Source organism: Cydia pomonella, chromosome 17 (genome assembly GCF_033807575.1).
Source record: "Cydia pomonella isolate Wapato2018A chromosome 17, ilCydPomo1, whole genome shotgun sequence".
Lineage (NCBI taxonomy): Eukaryota > Metazoa > Arthropoda > Insecta > Lepidoptera > Tortricidae > Cydia > Cydia pomonella.
Genome location: NC_084719.1, coordinates 5,437,957 through 5,451,223, shown reverse-complemented (window position 1 = coordinate 5,451,223; position 13,267 = coordinate 5,437,957). Strand labels below are relative to the sequence as shown.

Sequence of the window (13,267 nt, the reverse complement as noted above, 5' to 3'; positions counted from 1 at the left end):
CCCTGTAACTTCTAAACAGAATGATAAAACTAAAAAAAATATATGATATACATTACCATGCAAACTTCCACCGAAAATTGGTTTGAACGGGATATAGTAAGTAGTTGTTTTTCTTTATATCTTTTGTGGTAACACAAGATTCTGTGTCAAAGAAAGGTGCCACTGGGCTTTAAACATAGCCAACTCGCAATCATGTTACAACATCCTACCTTAGAGTGCAGATCTCGCGATCCCACTGGACGGCCGGCTAGGGGCAACAGGCAGTTCAGGTACGTGGAGTCGCTACTCTCCAACAGTTCGCCACAAGTGTTGACAGTGGTAAATTATTGGGCGATGGAGAAGGAAGAGCGAATAAACCCCAAAAGGCAGCTCTTTACCAGAGTACTTTTGGGGTTTCTTCGCTCTTTCTTAGTACTGTCGTTTTTGACGACCGGTTTGGCCTAGTGGGTAGTGACCCTGCCTACGAAGCTGATGGTCCCGGGTTCAAATCCTGGTAAGGGCATTTATTCGTGTGACGAGCATGGATATTTGTTCCTGAGTCATGGGTGTTTTCTATGTATTTAAGTATTTATAAATATTTATATATTATATATATCGTTGCCTAAGTACCCTCAACACAAGCCTTATTGAGCTTACTGTGGGACTTAGTCAATTTGTGTAATAATGTCCTATAATATTTATTTATTTATTTATTTTATTTATTTGAAGATACTTGGGTGGGGGTTTTGACTGGCCTATACTTAGTCGATTTGAAAGACGACTTTTATTATTTAGTTTTTCAATAATGGTGCTTGTTCTAAGGAAATACTAAAAAAATTAACATTATACAGTAATTTATAACTTTAATAACGAATAAGTCTTCAGTGATTTCACATATACAATCTTAGTTAAGACAATTCAATATCGCTTGTATATCAAACTTAAAATTAGCCCACGAGGGCGCCACAAATAATTCCTCCGGCTCTTGAGTTGGCGTCTGCTCTTTCTGAACGGGTGAGAAATTAGTGCTATGGGTGTTCTGGGGTGTGAAGAGCTGCCTTTTGGGGTTCCTTCGCTCTTTCCTAGCGCTGCCGTTGCTGTTTTTGGAGGTGCTCGGGTGGGATTGATGTTTGGGGTTGCTGTTGTATTTTGGAGTGGGGTTGGGCGGGTTTTGTTGTTGGTAGTCTGTTATCTCGTTTTGTAGACCCTGAAACAGGTTATAAGTTATCATTCTACTGAAATATTTTGATTTGATAAATAGTTTCAGGGTATCTAAATAAATAAATAAACCGGACAAGTGCGACTCGGACTCGCCCACTGAGGGTTCCATACATAAAAATATACGGCTTTCAGTTTTTTCTTCTGTACAAATTAGTAAAAGTTAAAAAATATATCCAAAAAAAATTTTTCACCCATACTTGCACTTGGTCGGTTTTTTTTTGTTATTTAACTTTTTTAAGCGGTTTTATGAATTTGGCCAAGGCCACTAGTAGATAAGGAGGGAGGTCGACGCACCTGCGATATCTTCCCCTTGTTCTTGTTGAGGTCGAGGTCCCCCAGCGACTTGTGCCGCGTGCGGCGCGCCCTGGGGTTCCGCTCGGCGACCCAACGCCGCATGCGCTTCACGAATGGTAGCACCATGAAGAACGCGTTCGGGCTTACGCCCATTTTCACCTGAAGATTTAGTAAGTTGTGGTAAATATGGACATTATAAGTTGATTAATACATTTGGTCCTATAACATATTATATTCAATTTTCTGTCGCCTCTCGGGGCCTATGTTGTGCTTCAATACTTTTAAAAAGTTACTGTATGACTCATATTTTTGGTTTGGTTATCTATTCTAAATAATTATGAGTTAAATATATTTTCTTGTGTACATTTACCGGGCGCCATCGCTCGAAACGATGCCGCCATACCTTTCGCCTTTGATCTGTTAGATGGCGCCACTTTTTAATATTAAACAAATGTAACACATCACATATCATTGAAAGAATAAGAATCAAAGTCAAATGGCGTTCTTAAAGTTTTAATCATGTATAGGGATTTAAAATTCCGGAAAAATCAAAATGTTTTTTTCGGGAATATTACCAAATTTCGTTTTGTTTCGGTTTTTTCCAATTTTATTCAGAAAAGTAAAATACGTCATACACAATGCCACTGATCATGGTCATAGTCAATAAAATGCCAGAAACTAACACATTAGACGTGCAACCTTAACCTACTTTGCATAATTTTTTTCGAAAGAAACTTGAAAAAAACGAACCGTTTGGGAATTTTCCCATATTTTTTCAACGCTAATCATGTATCGAAAGAAGGCAGTAAATTTTATTTGTAAATCCACCTCTATTTCATATATCTTTGTCTTAAACGAAAATGAATTCCATGATGATATACAAGGTGCCCGTGAGCATTGCGAGACATTTTAACTAAGAATTCCTGTAATATTTAGAAACTAAACTGTCATATAAAATTTTCTGGATTAGGCCTAGTTTCAGAGATAATTAAATGTTTTTCGAAAACATTAAATATATATATATTATTGTTTGCGGGACACTTCTGGATGCGATTAGCTCAGGATCGGGACAAGTGGCGTACTGGAAGAGAGGCCTATGCTCAGCAGTGGGCGATAAAAGGCTGATATGATGATGATGATGATGATTATTGTTTTAATTTAGGTTATGTGTTTATCAATAAAAATTAAGTTTTATGTACAGGGGTATTCAAAAAGGGGGAAAAAAACAAAAAAACCATATTTTTGTCGAATTTCACAAAAAGTCATATAACATTTTTTGCTTCTGTTGCCATCAGGAATGCACCGTTAAAATCTCTCGCAATGCTCACGGGCACCTTGTATATTCTTGTGTATATACCATTCACTTTCAGCTACGCAAAATGAACAACGATAAGCTCAATATAAGTTTGAACGATATCCTTGTGCCCCAAGTTGATACCGTAAAATATTTAGGATTTGTAATTGATGAGGGCCTAACGTGGGCATCACACATAGATGAGACTTGCTTTGAGCTGTCTTCTGCGTCCTTTGCATTGTCTAGGTTGGCTCCCAGTCTGTCTATAGATAATATAAAGAAAGCATACTATGGGTATTTTCATTTATTTATTTATTTATTTAAACTTTATTGCACAATATAACAAATAAAGTACAAATGGCTAACTTAATGCCTAAAGGCATTCTCTACCAGTCAACCATCAGGCTAAACAGAAACAGTAGTACGTGCAGGCATTAAACAAAAAAAAACGGAATAAGTAACTTAAAACAAGCAAAATAGCGATAAATAATATATACTAACGGTAATAAACTTACATAAATATACTATAATTAAGTGTACCCAGTGCAAAAAATACTATGACTACGATGGACAATTAACCAGAGATCTTGTCGAAAAAGTGCTTGCGTAACATGCGCTTAAACGAGAGCTTGGTTTGAGCCTGTCTGATGTTGAGTGGGAGATCATTCCAAAACCGGATCGCCTGAACGGTGAAGGAGTTAGAGACAAAACCAGAACGATGACAAGGAACAGTAAGCTTGAGACTACGGGACTCGCGAAGGGTGCAACCTGTTCGGGCAGTTATAAAATGAAATTTGGATCTGAGATAGTCGGGTGCTGTTGGATCGAATAAAACAGAGTATAGTGTGCACAAATCCCTATAAGACAATTAATTTGTGTGATGAACACAGATATTTGTTCCTGAGTCATGGGTGTTTTCTATGTATATAAGTATGTATTTATTTATATCCGTATGCAGATTGTCACCTAGTACCCATAATTCAAGCTTTGCTTAGTTTGGAGCTAAGTCGATCTGTTTAAGATCGTTCTCCAAATATTTATATTTACTAAATTCATGGATGTATTACTGTACCTTTGGCGTCATATCCTTCTTATTGGACGGTAGATCTGCAAGAGGGAACCACTCGCAAGCTTTAATCTCATTTCTCGTGCGAGGCTGGAACTTGGTGTCCCGCGGGATGTAACCAATGATGTACAGACGGACGATCTGATCGTGGATGATGGCTTCGATGTAGTCATTCTTGTTTATGTGTTTACTGATGTCGAAGCCAGTTTCTTCGAGGACCTGTAAGTATAACTTGTGAATGTGGTGATTTGATTGCAAACTATTTTAAGATGTGATGAGATGATTTTGACGACCGGTCTGGCCTAGTGGGTAGTGACCCTGCCTATGAAGCTGATGGTCCCGGGTTCAAATCCTGGTAAGAGCATATATTTGTGTGATGAACACGGATATTTGTTTCTGAGTCATGGGTGTTTTCTATGTATTTAAGTATTTGTAATTATATATTATATATATCGTTGTCTAGATACCTACAACACAAGCCTTATTGAGCTTACTGTGGGACTTAGTCAATTTGTGTAATAATGTCCTATAATATTTATTTATTTATTTATTTATTTATTTATGAAGCCAATGGTCCCGGGTTGAAATCCTGGTAAGGGCATTTATTTGTGTGATGAGCATGAATGTTTGTTCCCGAGTCATGAGTATTTTCCTATGTATTTAAGTATTTATATGTATATTATATATGTCGTTGTCTAAGTACCTAGAACACCAGCCTTCTTGAGCTTACTGTGTGGGACTTAGTCAATTTGTTTAATAATATGCTTTAAAAAAAAGTGGAAAAATAAAAAGGAAAAATTTTGGAGGCAGATTAGATACCTTATTTGTTGAAGCTAAAAGACCCATGTTATTTTTATCGAGCAATAAAAAATATCCCCAATGGATGATAGAGAAGGTATCCTAATTTAAAAAAAGTTGGACTGAGGACAGAAAGCATTACAAAATTATAAAGTTTATAAGGGTTTGGTTCCTCTTGTATGCAGAAGTGCCAGAATTCAAAAGTCGTGTAGATTTTTTTAAATAATCAAATTAATAAAAATGGATGAAAAGTTGAAGTATAAAAGTAGTTTTTTATGACCCATAGACCACAGTAAACCAATATTAATATTAGACTGACCTCTCTAGCGGCGCACTTCCACGGCTCCTCACCCTCGTTGACCTTGCCTTTAGGGAAGCCCCACGAGGCCTTGGTCCAGTAGGACTGCACCAGCAGCACGTGGCTCAGCTCCTGATCGAGCAGTATGGCACCGTATGTAGGTACTGTTTGTTTGTACTCGCGCCAGTTCTCTAGCACCGAGTCGAGGCTTGTGAGGTGTTCTCGGAGTGTTGGGACATGCTGAAAGGTATGAGCCGTTTTTTAAACCGCGCGCCCTTCCACGATGCAGTTACGCTCAGATGTCATTTAATCCTATAGATGCAACACACAAACACGGCAAAGGTCTTACCACACCAATCAATCAATAGTTTCTATGTATTCATTACTGGCTAAGTTGGTTCAACAAATTCAATTGAATAATCAAAAGCTGCAATCTATCAAAAACATGCCCTGTTGTAAGGTAAGTTGAAGTCAGAAAAGATTATGGTCTGTTCTTTTATTCCGTAGACTAAAATGATAACAATAATGTGAACAGCTTAAAACAAATAGTGCTGATCTTTGATTTCGGTTTGTGAATAACCAATAAATATTAAAATAATTTTAGATATTAAAATAGATTTCATTAATTGTATATTTTGAATAAACAATTAATGAAATCTACTCACTACATGACAGGAAGTAAACAATAAATAAAATCTACTCACTACTAATCCACTCAAACATTACCCGAGTACCTAAAAAATCGATTGACTAACATTGACTGTTCCATTTCGATGTTGATTGATGCCATTGGTCATAAGTGTAACACCCAAAAGTACTAGTTTTTTACCACAAAAGGAAAGAACGGAACCCCTATAGGAGCATCCATGTGTTCGTCGTCTGTCCGTCTGTTACAGTCAATTTGCTCCGAAGCTATTGGACCGATTAATAAATGTGTGATTACGGAACCTTAAATTACCTGAAATATATGCTGTGCAAAGTCCCGTATGCCACACGGGTGCAGGTTGTGCACCTCATCAGTGCAGTAATAGTCGAGGTAGAACCAGTGCGCTAGCTCCATTTGGAAGCAGATGCGCACCAGGTCCCCGCGCTCAGATTCCGGCAGGTTGATGATGAAGCGACTACACATAACTTAGTCATATTTAATGTGCAAAAATGTGTTGTTCATGCTAAATATGTATTGGTCGGTAAGTCGGAAAACTATACATTGGCTTGGTATTCAATATAAACATTGATAATTGTAACAAGGAATTGGAATTAAAAAATGTTGTATTCATAGATTGTTGTTGTGAGAAAACTACCCTTTAGTACAAGAAAAAGATGTTATTATTATTGGTTGTAAATATGAGTATAACATTTTACAAAGGAAATAACTATTAAAATCATACGAAATGGCAAATAACGCTGTTTATCTTGCTTGTTTGTTTGCAATACGAACCTGCATAAGTCATCGAGAATATCGATGGGAATTGAATGTTTAACACGGATAGAGCTACCAGCTGTAGCCATGGTGTCACTTTACTGTTTTTATAAATAGTAATTTTATAAAATATAAGTATTTAAACAAATAAACACATTTGTTTTGGGTTCGTACCAAAATGTACAAAAATTGCGAATTCTAGATATTTATTTTGACAATTGACAGTTTCAATTGCGTGTTGCCATGTGTTTTGCTACTACTTTTTTTAACAGACGTATCAAAATGTCGCGACACGTTTTAGTCTGTCCATCCATTTATCACATAAATGCGTCTTGTTCGTAAGTGTGCACGCACGTTATAGAGAAACCGGTAAATATCATACGTCTCCACCTCTAGCACCCATAGACAAGCTGTCAAATTCAAATTTCAAATGTCAATATCATCAAATATTCGTATCGACGTGTGATTTTTGTGCAATGTTATTGTACTTATTGTATTAAAATTTAGCCTTAACATGGATATAACTCCACTTTTCAAAGCCTGCATCAAAACTTTAAAAGCTCGTAACAAAGCTTTTGGAATCCAAAGCCCCGTTAGTGAAGACAAACAGCGTTTACTGCGGCCTAAATCGAAACATGGTTTCATGCAAACGGCGAAAGATATTTGCTCACAAATCACTAGATTACGAGACTTTTTATTTGAACACAGGGAAAGGTATTTAAGTTTTTTTAATAATATGACTGGGGATGAAATGACGGAGGCGGAGAGAGATCAAATAGACACGGGAGCTCAGAGAATTATTAACACCTGTTCTCACTTGCTAAAAGAGTTTAGGAATGATAACCGGAAGCTAGCGGTATCGGGACAGACCAGGGAGTATATGGACGCCGTCATCGACCTCATAGATGCGTACTTGAAAGCTGTATGTAAGATCCACAGTGAGCTTAAAGCTCTGAGGGTAAAAAGGGCAATTGATATGAGAAAGCTTTCAAGGCTCGAACAGCCCCATGTGAAGCCAAGTAATCCTAACTTATTTAAAACAGAAAAGCTTATTAAAGAGGATGCAGAGATAGAGCCTGAAGAGACAGAGAATTTGAAAAGGCCAGTGGATTTGACTGACAGTGAGGTATGTATTTAAAAAGTTTTCATAGATGAAAATTAAGTCAATAGCCGGGTCCACACAGAGCGAGCACATGCGCGAGGCAATTTCCTCGCCTCAGCCGAGGCACATCTACACTGGCTGGTTTGTGCACGAGGAAATTGCCTCGCACATATGCTTGTTCTGTGTGGACCCAGCTAATCAAATACTATGTGAGCCAACTTTTTTGCAAAGTTGTGCTTATACTAATGAAATGATTCCTCCTTTTTCTAATTGGATTGGTAAGTAAATATTGCATACAGAAAAAGTTTTAACACAAATTTAGGTGGGTTTAATTAATTTTGTAGTTTTAAATGAGTAAATAAAAAAAAAGATGTGTTCAAAAAAAAAATATTTAGAAAATTTTAGGTACCATATGCTTATACATTGTTATTGATTAAATATAGATGATAAATATGATAAACGATAGATTGATTGGCAAAACATGGCTTTAACATTTTGACTCTTCTAGTTATTAAAACCTATGTTTGAAATGACACAACAATTGTTCCACAGGTGGCTGTAATGCAAGATGAAGGCCAGCTAGACCCAGAAGAGCTGCAGCTGCTGGAGGAGGAGAATGTCCAGCTCCTTAATGAGCTGAACAGCATGACGGAGGAGGTGCGGCAGATTGAAAGCAAGGTGCTACACATTGCTGAGCTGCAGGAAATATTCACTGAAAAGGTATTAGTAGTAGTAGAACACTTTATTGTACAAAAAGAAACATGAAACAGGAAAGAGCACACATCATTTGTACAATTTGTACATAGTTACTGAGGCTGTGATATACTTACAGACAAACTGATGGAATGACATGACAAAACTGTAAGGGGTCCGTTTTTGCCACTTTGGCTATGGAACTCTAAAAAGGGAAAAACAGCATCAATAAAATTATATTCCTTTAAATCCTTACTAATATTATAATTAAATGCGAAAAAAATTCTGTCTGTCCACCTGACCTTGAACACGTTGAAGATTTTTTGACTCCCGAGGAAGGACATTTCATAGTTTTTATCACAGAAATTATCATTGTACGCAGATGAAGTCAGGACAGTAGCTTGTAGTCCAATTAATTGTGAAATAAGAAAAAAAACGTAATATTAGTAAAGTAACTCATTTTTATTACTTTTCCAGGTATTACAACAAGAACAAGACATAGACCGCATCTCGAACACTGTTGTCGGCGCCACAGAGAACGTAAAAGACGCGAACGCCCAAATAAGGGCCGCCATCCAACGCAACGCAGGGCTGCGAGTCTACATACTGTTCTTCTTACTTGTACTGTCGTTTACTTTGCTGTTCCTCGACTGGTATAATGATTAAATGTGATGTTCCTGTTTGTATTTCCGTGTTTTAATAAGCCTACTATTACACAGCTAACTTTCTCTTTCTCTCATCTTAACCCTTATCCCGGTTGTATCCGCATGAATCACGAAATTCGTGACGTAATTTATGCATAACCCCTGGACCTTACATGAACCTTATTGCAACGAGACAAAGTCTACAAATGATTGGCTAAGTGTTGCACCCGTACGCGTGAATACAAACTGTTGGGCAAAAATCAATTCGAATAAGAATAAAAACAGAAATTTTATTCTTATTCCAACACAATGGAATAAGAATAAATCCATCCCTTTTTATTTTAAAATAACATGAAATGGAATAAATCATGCAATTTTTATTTTAAATGAAGAATTAAAGACAGAATAATTATTCCAGAAATGGAGTTATTCTAAATAAGGTTTTAGTGGAATAACATGTTATTTAGAATAAGAATGAAGTTTGAAGTTGTCCTAGAACCTAACGGTCAAGCTTGCGAGTCGATTTACTACCACTTCCTGACGTTCGATTTGGCTCATATTTCGTATACTTGAGTATCTGGTGGACTTGGTGACTGTGTGATATGGTGCCATGAAGCTGGTCTGATGATGGAGCCAGAAGGTGGCCAAAGGACCTCCTAAAGTAAACAAAATAAAGACACCGTGTTTCGGCTCATTCGATGTGTATTGGCAAACTCTTTGATGTTTTATGGTTTTAATGAACACCTACGGCTGGCGGCTCTTCTAAAGATCTTTGAGCATGTTATTTTGCCGTTTAATACTATGAAGAAAATTTAAATAACAGGTATTTAAAAATACCATGTAACAACTCAGTAATAAATGTTCAGTAGCAACAAGAACACTAAAAGCACCGAAGTTAATTTAGAAACATGAAAATATATCCAGTCGTCGTAACTTAAACAAATGTATTTTGCAGTAGCGGCGGCTCCATGCAACCCGATTCCCATGGGTTTTACTAAAAAATTGCGTTCGTCCGTAGTCCATCCAAACTATACCTACCTACTTTCATACATGACATACTTACATACCAGCTTCATCGGCTTTTTTAAGAAAAATTCTCACGTTACAATTCTTATTCATGGAATATTATTTCAAATAAAAAATCATGTTTTTTTTTTTATTTAAATAAGAATAATTTATTTCCATTCAATTTCCTCACCGAAGAATAATTATTCCAGACGGAATTATTTGAAATAATTTTGACGGGAATAAAATCAACGTGATTTTATTCTTACAAATTCTTATTCCAATCATGATTTTATTCTTGAAACACTGAATACAAACCGCAAGACGAAAGTAAGAAAATTGGCTATTTTTTTTTTATTGGCTCTTCATTTATGAATGGAATAGAAAGGCCCTTTAATTTGAATATTATTTAATACAATTGCATATATGTATAGTCAGCATCAAATAGTGACGGCCAAAGTGACCATATATATCGTTATACTACGTATATCTTTGTGACTATAGAAATAAGGATGACACGTGTTAATGGCCACTGACGGCACTATCTATTTGATGCTAACTGTACATGTTTGTCATAAGTGTCATACTGACAAAATATTAATATAGTATGTATTTTTATTTCAGAAATTTAATAATAAATAGGTGAACTAAAGATGGTGTCAAAATAGTAATAGTAGTTGGCATTCTCACACTTATTATTCAGGTTTGTGATGCCATTTCATGAACTCTCACATTATTTTCTTTAAAATTAGTACTCTTTAAACTAATCTCAGCTTGCAGCTCATTTCTCTTGTTTTTTAGCAGCTTCCCTTCCATCTTCCAGCAACTGAAGTAGGATAGGGTATACCTCATCGTAAGTCGCGATCTGGTTCTGCCGCACATGGTTCTGGTACCGCTGCAGTGCACCAGCAACAAAGTCTAACCTCTCCTTCTCTTTGCGGTGCGAATCCAGCCATTGCATGAGTTTCTGAATGTTCCAGCCTGCACAGGCATGCGGAGCTAGTAACTGTGGACCAGCAAAAGAAAAGAGATACATCATAACTAAGGAATATGGTAGTGATGCCCCTTCTGTTTGACTCTTCGCTATATCTTGAGGAGTTTTCTCAAGCAGCAGGCTTAGCGCTTTCAGCTGTCTGTAGTTATCTAACTCTGACATATCCACTAAAGGTGATAATGCGGTCTCTAAATGCTTGCAGTCTATTTGCAGCTTCAATCTTCCGAATTTGCTTAAAGACTTTACATTGCAGACATGCTGGATGAATCTTTCCACTGTCATCCTTGCAATGGTAACACAACAGGCGTTCAGAGCTGCTTTCTCATGGAACATTGACAGATAAATCTCTTTGCATCTAGATACAAATTGATGCAGCTCCTTCATGTATGGTGAGCATGAAAGAGATTTGCCAGTAGGGTCATCGGAACGCGTCAGGTCTGGTTCATCGTGCATTGTCATTAAGATTATGAAAAGAGAGTTCTTAATTGATTCTGTAAATAATTGTAAAACTGGCATGCTTGTGATATCTTTAAGACTGTTTTGAACGATCTGGGCACTCTCTTGAGGCAGCATTGAGTTCATGTTGACTAATACCCGTTTTATTTGTGATGAGAAGTAATATAAAGCATTGCAGAGTTCTGCATTTTTCTGCTGAGCGCTAGTTGGTGGTTCAACAATCTGTGCTACATCACTGTCAAGATTTATTCGTTGTTCTGCCTCTACGATCATTTGCTTGATGCATTTTGCTACACTGTTAGCTAAGCTTATGCTTAGCTGTTTATCTCCAAGAGAAATACTTAGTGCTTCGGCAATTGTTCTAACTGCACCGTCAAGCTGATCCATGTTTGGCACAGGGTTCAGGTGCCACATGCTTCTTACCGGCTCCAAAAGCTTCCCAAGAGACTTTGACAAGAATGAGTTCTCCCATTTTACCAATGAGGACCTGTTGATCTCCAAGTCTTTGCATTTAAGTTTAGATAGCAAATCATTAAAGCACTTCAATAGTCTTGGGAAGTCAATCTCTATAGACTGGTTGACATTGAGCGGACTCTTTTCCAGTTCGCTGCTGAACACCATACACAAATCAGACCAAAAGGCCTTGGCAATGTTCCGGAAGTTACCAATCGCATGTAGTTCATTCACAACATTCTGAAGCATAATTACTTTTGTGCAGCTGTTATAGATGTCAACTTTGAAGAGCTTTTCAATATTATCCCAAAGTTTAATTTTAAAGTCTTGTGCATTCATTATATTTGCTTTCCCCGGGGCAACCCTGCCTGAACTTGACTTTTTAACTTCAATAGAAACCATTTGTACATTTAGACCGGCTCTAATCTCCTTCTTAAGGTCGCTGAGAATACTATCAACAGTATTTCTGATCTGTTCATTTGTACATTGTAAATTATGAAATACTTTAAAGCATTGCAACAATTTGTCCTTCTCTCCATTTAATAAACTTGACTGTAAAAGAGCAGTAGAATTGTTTAGCAACTCCTTTTTTCTGTGCTCCACTTCTTTTAGTACTTCCTCAAGGATTACAATGCCGTCAAAATCATAGTCGCCGATTAGCTCGTTCAGCTCAAATAAGATTATAGCCTCTTTAGGTGGGTTATCCTTAATACTGGCCAGTTTGTTCCATAAAAACAGGATTTTTGCTGTGTGTCTGAGTAAATTACATGTTGTTTGGACTCGCTCAAGCATGAGCGTTTGCTCTTCAAGCGCTCGGTGCGGCGTGTGGACCCTATCTTTCAGTTTTTCGGCGCTGCGTAACAATCCTTGGACTTGCGATTGCACCGATGCCAAAGTCGTCTCTAAATCAGAGATATGACTCGCCTGTGTTAGAAGATCATTGTGTTTAGCTAGGACTTGCTTTTCTAGGCTCTTTCCGAGTTTTTCTATGCCCTGTGTTAGTCTTGCGACTTGATCGGAGACCGATATGTTTTCGCCAACCAGCGGCTTTACAGTGTCGACGAGGAACTTACTGTAGAACTCATCGTTTTCTATTTCCACACAAACGTCTTTAGCATCCATTGTTTATTAGATTAATGTAGAAATTGTACAATTAACACACATAACTCTAATCCATGAAATTTTGTTTTGACAGTTTTCTAACAACATGACAACATCACCTCATGCAAGGCAGAATAATAACCGAAAGTATCTGAACGTGTTCGAGGTAAATATTTCTTCTGTGCTCATCAACTTCGCATAGTAATATTATTATCAAATCATCATCAACAATCAATAATTTTCTACCAATTTTGTATGTTATCAAAGTGTGAACCTGAAAATAAAAAATAGTCTACTTCAAATAAAATGTCATATTAGAGGTATGTGAACGCACTTCATTTTTATGATGCGTTTTGTAATTGCATTGGGGTTTCATGTTCATACTAAGGACATCAATTTTTAATTTTGAATAAAATTTGTAAATAAAAAGTGGCTGTGACAGAATCGGA

General features: G+C 37.0%; 3 protein-coding genes across 3 annotated transcripts; 1 reads left to right on the top strand and 2 right to left on the bottom strand.

Annotated features, from left to right (window-relative positions):
• Nucleotides 1-822: 822 nt before the first annotated feature.
• On the bottom strand, nucleotides 823-6,586 carry LOC133527037 (m7GpppN-mRNA hydrolase). The gene is made up of 6 exons (XM_061863922.1): nucleotides 6,389-6,586; nucleotides 5,909-6,071; nucleotides 4,972-5,190; nucleotides 3,861-4,073; nucleotides 1,495-1,653; nucleotides 823-1,186 (listed from the first exon to the last, which is right to left on the bottom strand). Exons 1-6 carry the CDS (start codon nucleotides 6,457-6,459, stop codon nucleotides 884-886), a joined length of 1,128 nt encoding a protein of 375 aa, XP_061719906.1. The 5' UTR covers nucleotides 6,460-6,586; the 3' UTR covers nucleotides 823-883.
• A 163-nt stretch (nucleotides 6,587-6,749) lies between these two features.
• On the top strand, nucleotides 6,750-8,851 carry LOC133527038 (syntaxin-18). The gene is made up of 3 exons (XM_061863923.1): nucleotides 6,750-7,496; nucleotides 8,025-8,192; nucleotides 8,643-8,851. Exons 1-3 carry the CDS (start codon nucleotides 6,885-6,887, stop codon nucleotides 8,829-8,831), a joined length of 969 nt encoding a protein of 322 aa, XP_061719907.1. The 5' UTR covers nucleotides 6,750-6,884; the 3' UTR covers nucleotides 8,832-8,851.
• Nucleotides 8,852-10,206: 1,355 nt separating this feature from the next.
• On the bottom strand, nucleotides 10,207-12,990 carry LOC133527036 (conserved oligomeric Golgi complex subunit 5). Its single transcript, XM_061863921.1, has one exon. The coding sequence runs from the start codon at nucleotides 12,837-12,839 to the stop codon at nucleotides 10,596-10,598; it is 2,244 nt and encodes a 747-aa protein (XP_061719905.1). The 5' UTR covers nucleotides 12,840-12,990; the 3' UTR covers nucleotides 10,207-10,595.
• Nucleotides 12,991-13,267: the final 277 nt, after the last annotated feature.